Genomic DNA, 8,649 nt, shown 5'->3' with positions numbered 1-8,649 from the left:
AAGTCCCACTTGTTCATATAATATGAATTAACTTGATTCTGTGAAATGCGATACAATATATTTGCACGTGTGTGTGTATATGCAATCAAGGAATAATTCGGTTAAAAATACGTATCGGGAAACGCGAGAGAGCAAACAACAAATGTTTTTTGATGCGTTCGTCTGCGAATCTACGCCGACGTTTTCTCTACGGAATAACAAGCCGGACGGACGGATCAAGTTAAAAAAAAGTTGGAGGACTTCGGTCCCTTTTACGGCGGTATTAGAGGAAAAATCAACGACTATGTTAGCACGCCCGGCCTTCTTCATGGCGATTTGTTTCACTTTGCGGACCGGCTTCCACTCTCGTTCCAGTTCCAACTCTCCTTCGGTCTTCGTTTAATCTTCTCGAGTCAAGTCGGATCCCGCCATTAGTTCGCGTAGTCCATGTACTTTTCTTTCGGATCCGCGTTTCGCGCCGGCGACCCCCGACGCGGAGTTCCGAGAGGCCAAGGGGGATAAACGATCGGCAAAGTTTCTTAGAAGGGATGACGAGACCATTTTGCGTGACATCCTATGACTGTGTTTCTTGTTTCTTATATCGAGAGGCGATAACTACGAATACTCGAGATAAATCCTTAAATGTACGAGTGTAAACTATTAAGAAAAAAACATTGATTGGTTAAAATAAATGTAATCTGGGGGTGGATGTGTTAATAATTGCATTTTATCATGACTCGTATTTTATAAGTGGGTGTTTCTTTCTTGTAGTTGGGAAGTCAAAAGCCAGAAGAATTTCAGATTTAATCAAATTTTTAATATATTTTTATATAATATATTAAATATATAAAAATAGTAATATTATGGTTAACAATATGGCGCATATACACTTACTGTTAAAATTTCTTCTTAGTAGAATTATGTCATTCACGTTGACATTATTCTCGTAAAGCGACGTTAAAGCGCTTCAGTTAAAGTGAAATTTGAGCAAAGCGATGATCATTTCTCGAAATGTAACCGCGGAAATATCGAATTTGTGTCTCAACGAGTTTCGCATGATGTTTGCGCGTGTATATCTACGCGGTCTAGAACGTGATTGATCGCGAAAAAGAAACGGGCAGCACACTGTGCGCGCGCGCGCACACACACACATATAAGTATACACGCACGCATACTCCAGTTTTGCGCGTAAACAATTCGAGTAAACAATTCTTGATCCAGGAGTAATTTTCGAGAGTGGAGTTCCTTCCTGTTCTCGCGTTGTATTTCCTTTGCGTAAACGTCGCGTCGCCCGAGAACAACTTGTCGTCGTGTAACGCTGGCGACAAGTAAATTCCGTCTTAATGTCGAGTCTCGCGAGTCTTGACCTACAATCGATCGTACCGGAAGTTGAGGCGGGTCCCGAGACCGCCTTTCGAGTAACCCAAAAACACATTTGTCAGCGTCGTGACGCGGCATGCGAAATAAACTAATGAGTTGTCTGATTAATGCAAATGCCGTCAGCACGCGCTGTCGCCCGTGTGAACATCGATAATTCAGCTCAATTAAATTAATTACCTAATGTGTAAACGCCTACACTCAGGGACAAGGGAATGGGACCGGCGACGATACCAAAAATTAAGCGCGACAATATTATAAATAAATTTACACGTCAATAAAACGCGTTGCGTCGATTATCGTCTGTGTCCGCACATACTGTGCAAACTCGAAGTGACTGGAATTACATGAAATATGGATATTCCATTTTCAAGCTATTGTGATGCACGTCTGCATAATATAGAAGCGTAATTGCATGTCGCGATAATATTTTATTTATGAGCTAATTACACGAGGAAGGTGCTCGCGGATATTTTTGTCGGACGGCAAACTCACTTCGCCGTCCGCTTGTGCAATTAATTATAATCGGCCCGGCGAGTTGCGGCGTGCGCCTGTAAGGACTGCGAAATATTTTAACAATTAAAATACAAAGTATAACGAGAGTCTACGGAAGCCAGCGCGCCAACATTGTTAAAACTATCGACGGACGCGTCCGTTTTTATAAGAAATTTCGCGCGGACGCAGCAGTCTTCCGCGGCAGCGTCAGCGCGAAAAGAAGAGAGAAAGCAAGCTGACGAGAGAGTGGGGTTCTCTTTTTTCTTTCTTCCTCGGGCGGAGATGCAAAGCCAGTCGGGATAACATTTAAAATACTTGCGCAACGTTTCTCCGGCGGTGCGCCGAAAACTTTAAACAAAGATTTATCTTCCGCCGGCACGAAAAAGCGGACTCGAAGAACGCGCGGCAGCCGCGCGCGGAACTTCCGGTGCGCGAGAACTTCCCGCTCACTCGCTCGCGCGTGTGTAGGAGGGTGCGAGGGGAAATTTTGTTTATCCACATAATTTGTGGTTGGCACTCGGGAGATACGCGACTTTCGCGGTCGTGCTCAAATGGCGCGATCATGATCTGTGGTTTTTTAGAAAAGGGTCGAGAGTAAAGTGGACAAGGAAAGGGGGAGGAAGAGAAGCGGAAAATCGACGCATACCGGTGGTGCATCTTGGCGCGACCGGCGGTTTTGTGTTGGATCATGAGATTTTATGTCTGGTCGTTTACGCGGGCTTCCGTTTGTTTCCCGACAAAGCGCTGAAGCCATAGAGAAGTTTCGCACCGGAAACTTCTCTGTGTGGATGCTGGAATTCTTTCTTTTATTTAGTCTTTTGTTTTTACAAAGGTGGCAACGTTGGCTCGCAGCACGTCGTGAGGTAATTGCTTGCGATCGCATTTTCGGTTAAATTAAAAGTAAGCGGATTATTTGACGAATATCACGATCTTGTGTCGTTTCTGCGAATAAATTAATTGTAGATAATCGATGGATTCTTCTTGTGACATTTGCGACATTCCGCGACGAGCTGCTGTTGCTGCTGCCGTTCTACAGTATTCTCCCTTTGTCAAGTGTAACAACCGATGATAGATGAAAATGGGCCATCTCGTGCGTTTTCCGGGGGGTGAGATTGGCGCGCGATCGTTTACAGCGTGGTTGCGAGCGCGGCGGCTATTGTATCGAGACGCAATTAAGCCCGCCTCACTCATTAGCTCGAAATTCAATTTATGATGTTTAGCGCGGGATAGCGTCAATTAACGGAACGTACATACTCGGGGCTCGGCACAGGTTTACTCTATTTTCTATGATATTTCATGTTACGGAAAGTGTGTTATCAGGTGTTTACCGCGCGACTCTTCCCGGCCGCACACGGTGATTTATCGGCCGACCGTGTGCCGAACGTAAATTACATGTGGACGCATCCAGAATGGAATATCGACATGTGCGCGAATCCTTTATTGTATTTTGGGGAAACATGCGCACACACACACAACACACATACACGATGATCCCCGCGCTTTATATTTATACATGAAAAGAAATTATGCGAAACGAGGTGCGATGCGCTTGCAAATTGCGTAAATGTTCGTGTTGTAACTATCAGATTTAATAATTTAATAATGTATGGTAATCACAACGTCATATTACTCGACGGCATGTTAATTAATTGAGGATAAATGACAATGTATCATGTTATTTTCGGATAAAGATATTGTTGTCAAATCGCTACGAGATTTATACATAGGGATTACTCAATCAGGATCGGCCTCAGCATCTCCTTTACTATATATAAAAAAAAGGAAACATGTTCTTCCCAGAATTTCATCGGCCGTTCTCGGCATATCGGTTTTCGATTGCAGCTACGAATTTCTGCGATCCGGGGCTCTTCGCGGGAGAGAACGGGAAGTAATTTTGGGGCAAACAATATCTCGCTTGCCTGCATATAGGCCATGCAACAAATTGAATTTCGAGTATTGCGTCTATTTGCCGAATGCCTATCGCGATATGCTTTCACCGCGGCAATCATTTTCAAGTAGCACCCGAGTACTGGGGATACGAACAAGTGAACGTAAGGTGGATGTGCCAAGTTTTTTACCGTGCTGTTCCGCGACAGCAATAAAGTGCGATTCAATTTTTGATGCGACTTTGAAGGTACGTCTCTGTATTCTGCAGAAATAAATATTCGCAAACATAAATATTCGAGCTGCATTAACGCTTGGACTGCTCAGCTAATCTCCACTGCGAACAAGTGATAATATTATAATAATTTTTTTCTTACATTATTGGTATTATACAGATGATGTTTTATTTTCCTTCAACATTTCTATAAATATATGGTTAATAAAATAATTTCCTTTTAAGCTTGAAATCGCAACACATGTATGAGTGACGGGGCCTATGCGGAAACTCACGCGCGTCATTGATATATGAGTAACGTGGTAATTTAAATGTTAAATCAATATGCAGAATGCTTTGGGAAATACAAGTTAGTGCGTTTCCCTACAGACGTTCTCCAAAGTTTTCCGTTGCTTCATCAACGACTTTTATTATTTATGAATAATGAACTTTTAATGTTGTTTAATCCGATATGCACCGTGTAATTAAAGTTAAGTGGCGTACGCGTATAGAAGATTGAAAAAGGGTATATAAAACAGGGAACAAAAAGCGTGGTAATTTCCTTTATACCGTACTTTCGCAATAATGTTTCTTCAGGAAACCGTAGACGAGTTATTAGTTCCGGAAATTGGCCTAATAATCCAATATCGCCAATTACAATCAATTGAATTTCCTCGGAAGCGGTAATGATCCCTCCCAAAAAATAATAGCAGCCCGATAATTGGCGCGACTGCTTCAACTTATTGAACTCGCGCAACACCTTTAAAGCCACTTCGCAGTATTGAAAGACGCAATATTGTGAAACTAGGCGTAAAACTAGAAGCGACCCTGTCAAGAAAAAGGAGATGACAGTATTAAAATAGGTACTCGATTGCTCTTTTAATGAGTGCAACATAGAGATGAGACGTCAATGAGACTTAACAAGAATACTTGGTAGAAAATTAAGAAAAGAAAAGAAAAAGAAGAAAACGCTCTTCAGGGTAGAGGATAGTGTTCGGCTAATAATGATCCTAGTGATGATAGGCGTCGTGCTGATGATCGCTTCGCCGGCTGTTGTGCACTTCGGCATGAAATCCGTCTTTGCCCGCGCGATACTTCACCGTTCTGATATTGCCATCCGGTTCCTTCACAGTATATTCCCCGAACAGTTCTGTGCCTGCAAAACGTCGACGTACTAGTTATTTGTCTTGCGCTGACCCAGCAAAGCTGGCACATTTGGGACACACGTTATCGTTCTCTTTTTTTATGGAGACGAATTGAGATTTACATTGGTGCGCCGGAATACGAAGTATTTTTACTCCTCATGGAAATCCATAACTACTTATCTCGTCAATTTTTTATACGACAGAATAAGAAACTTTGAAGCGTCTTGAGGTAGAAAAAGATAAAGAGCTTGTATATTCTGAAATCATTTGTGTACGAATAACATTTTCAGCGGTTTGTCGCGCAGTTGTTACTGAAAAGTGATCTCGTAAAAATTCTTCGAAAATGTTTTATTATAAGCGTATATTACTTTAAAATTATAAAATATGTCATTATTAAAGAGTTAAAAACGATAAGAATATTCTGTTTGTGTAAACACACTTTTGCGTGTTAAAAATTCATTCATGTCGAACAAAAATTATGAATTATAGAAATTGGAGACAGATATGCATGAACAGTTTTATCTATAACGAATATTTCATCGAAAAAAAATATTTTTGTTAATCTTGAATTCTTCTTTTTCTCTCTTGCGTAGCGTGAATTTTATTTGACGTAAAAATACCAATACGTAGAAATTAAATATATAAACGTGCTTCTCATCAAACATTAAACAGGCATGACTATTTAAGCGGAATGCATTTATCAAGTGTAATAATTAATATGTCGCAATTTAATCCAGTGTATTTACATACGCGTTCAACTTCCCCATCTGATTGCGGATTTCTGTTCCATAAAAGTATAAATTTTTCACAAATTAATGCGATAATTATACATACGCGCGCGCGCGCGCCCACACACACACACACACAACATGCTTCATATAACATATTATTATCAAGTACAGATTACATAGTTTAACTTGAAAATCACATCATCCAGATTTGTAATTATAGTTATTCTAATTACCTTCACGTGTGTTTTTGCAGTTGCCCACCTTTCTATCAATAGCCACTATGTAAGCTTTACATAATTAAACTTTTCAGCCGGTGCGCGTCTGCCTTTGAAGGCGAGAATACTGAAGCGTGGTTTTTTAGCACTTTTATCATTTTTAACTTTTCTCTCGACACGTTTCTACGAAATCTCTTGCTCCAGTTAAAACTTGACTTGCGATGATATCATTTTATAATGTATACAAACACTCGCGCTTTGTCAGAATAATTACAAAATTATGGAATAATTGGGCCACTGAAGGTGATATTTGCTCTGGCGATATGTGACAGTCTTCGTTTTATCCTGATACAATTCACTTATGGAATAGTGAGGTTTTAACACGGTTGATTAAGATAAGAACGAAAATCGCTAATAATATTATTGTCTTCACGAGTGTCAGTTAAAAAAACTGGGAGATACTTGTGCAGAAATATTTTTAAAAAACACATTTCGAGACACGATATCATTCTTTAAACTCGAATATAGAAATTGTTAAATCGAACGGGAATCATGTTCGAGCCCTCCTACTCGTCTAAAATCATTTTAAAGCTCTCAAGCGTCATCGATAAGATTCTTAACATCGCGAGTGGTTCGTTTGGCAAGCGGCGAAGTCTCAGCCAAAAGAATTACCGTGTCGCGATGTGCCATTGAGTATTCCAAGTGCAACATTATGAGATTGCTCAAGTAAAGGTCACGTTGCCACTTTTATTCGCACAATCAGTCTGTCCTATGTTCACCTCGGTACATTTGTCTGCTTTTTCTCCGCCGGAGAGCACGGCATCGCGATTCCGCGTACGTAAGTAGGTTATTCTTATTCTTGTCGCTCGTGGTAACGTACGGGAAGACAAGAGGAATCCCGCTAAAGCAGAGAAGATTAATCTCCGTTCAAATATATACTCGAGCACGCTTACCGTCTCTCTGCTCCTTCTGCCCGTGATAATCGCCCGTATGGTGGTCCTCGACCCCGTACGAGAACGCGTAATGGGGATGAGCGACGTAGTCCTCATGGTGGTGGCCGTGATTGTCCATCCAGGTGACTTCGTGCTCGTCGCCCATCACCGGCCCGTGGAAGTGCTGGAAAGAGTGCGCGTATCCGTCCGGCTTAGCATCGGCCAGCAGCAAGGTCGAAAGCGCCAGCACAGACAGGACAAGCTGACAAAGGGGCACGTTGGCCTCGTTAATCAAATTCCCATGACTTCAGCCCGAACGGTGATGAGAAAATAGAATGGAGCATGAAACGTTCGGGCACCGACACCGACGTCAGGACAGCGGAAAAACGGATCACTAGCGAGCGAAAAACAAAGCGATTTCGAGGAGGCACTCCTGAGGATGGAACGGGGAGAAGAACGAGCAAGATTTAATTGCGGAAACGTGGCGGGACGCGGCGAATATTGGCTGGACGCGGTGATAGTATCACGCGCGCGCGGGTCACATCCGAGTGCGCTTTATGAAACGTGTACGGCGTGTGGCAAAAATAAAAAAAGATGTTCGCTGGTTACCCGATGTCGACCGCAAGAATCAATCAGATCCTAGGGAACGAAACTACTAGTTTCCACGGAAAACGCTCGACTATCACGTTTCGAAACATCCTGACGTGGTCACCCCTTTGCAGAGGGGTGTGCATGAAATTTGGCGAGCGATGCGAAGGCGGTAAGGCGGGATGAACATACGATACTGTGCACTCACTCCGGCAGCCATGGCCAAGCCCAATTAGCGTGGCAGGTCGTGTTCGCTGATCGATCCGCGTGACCCGCGATCGGCCCAAAAACTGCACGACTGGCCAGTACCATTGTTCCTTTTATAGGTCTGCTTTTCAAGTCTCCTCTCTGCTTAATTCTTCCTTGGATCCATGCCCGGGAGCGCGGGGCTAAGCGCTCCCGCGGACGTTGCAAAACACAATTATTCAACCGGTCCAGCCGGCGCAAAAAGCGCCGTGGTGCTCGCTCAAGCGCGCATTGGCCAATCCCGGACTAATGGAGCCCGCACGTTGCGGAAGAGAACCGAAAAAATCCGGATCGCCGGACTCGCCCATCGTTTCTTTCGCCCTGCGACACGCGCGTATCGATCAGGATGCTCGATCGATGACATCGAATGCCGTCACGCGCGACGACGTCCGCGTCACGATGTTGGATTTTCTTCCACTGAAAAACCAGCCGAGCACAGTCCATTTCTCTTGATGCGTTCTTCGTTACGCAAGTTCTGTGCCGCTCGGTGTGGCACCAGGGAGCCAGACCGACGCGGATGATGGGACAGTCGAAGCCGAACAAGGAAGTCTGGTGCAGCCACTGCTTTCGGATAATTGGGGGATGATTCCAAGCGCTCGTCGCATTTTTTGTCACATAGTGGCACATTGAACCATTTAGAAACAAAATCAATGCGTTATCAATGCGTTATCAATGCGTATCTAGATGTTCGTTTTAGTATTATACAAATACATAATAAATTTCAGATGAATGTGAATTTTTTTTAATAATGTTTTAAATAGTACTTGATAACGAATGTTTCATTAAATTGTGTAAGAAAGATAGTAATTTTTTATAAATTTACGTGAAAATCTGTATATTCAC

General features: G+C 42.8%; 1 protein-coding gene across 1 annotated transcript; it reads right to left on the bottom strand.

The window, feature by feature from the left end:
• Positions 1-3,275: 3,275 nt before the first annotated feature.
• Positions 3,276-7,872, bottom strand: LOC105277592. Its single transcript, XM_026971058.1, has 3 exons — positions 7,769-7,872; positions 6,994-7,277; positions 3,276-5,105 (listed from the first exon to the last, which is right to left on the bottom strand). Exons 1-3 carry the CDS (start codon positions 7,870-7,872, stop codon positions 4,960-4,962), a joined length of 534 nt encoding a protein of 177 aa, XP_026826859.1. The 3' UTR covers positions 3,276-4,959.
• Positions 7,873-8,649: the final 777 nt, after the last annotated feature.

Source organism: Ooceraea biroi, chromosome 7, assembly GCF_003672135.1.
Source record: "Ooceraea biroi isolate clonal line C1 chromosome 7, Obir_v5.4, whole genome shotgun sequence".
Lineage (NCBI taxonomy): Eukaryota > Metazoa > Arthropoda > Insecta > Hymenoptera > Formicidae > Ooceraea > Ooceraea biroi.
This window is presented reverse-complemented; position numbering and strand designations above follow the sequence as displayed.

Bases quoted from the DNA above. Each gene is read 5' to 3' on its own strand.
- LOC105277592 (XM_026971058.1), bottom strand. From the start codon at position 7,872: ATGGTACTGGCCAGTCGTGCAGTTTTTGGGCCGATCGCGGGTCACGCG. The intron at 7,278-7,768 runs GTGAGTGCACAG...TTCGGGCTGAAG, and splicing joins GCTTGGCCATGGCTGCCGGA to TCATGGGAATTTGATTAACG. The intron at 5,106-6,993 runs GTAAGCGTGCTC...GACGTTTTGCAG, and splicing joins GCAGAAGGAGCAGAGAGACG to GCACAGAACTGTTCGGGGAA.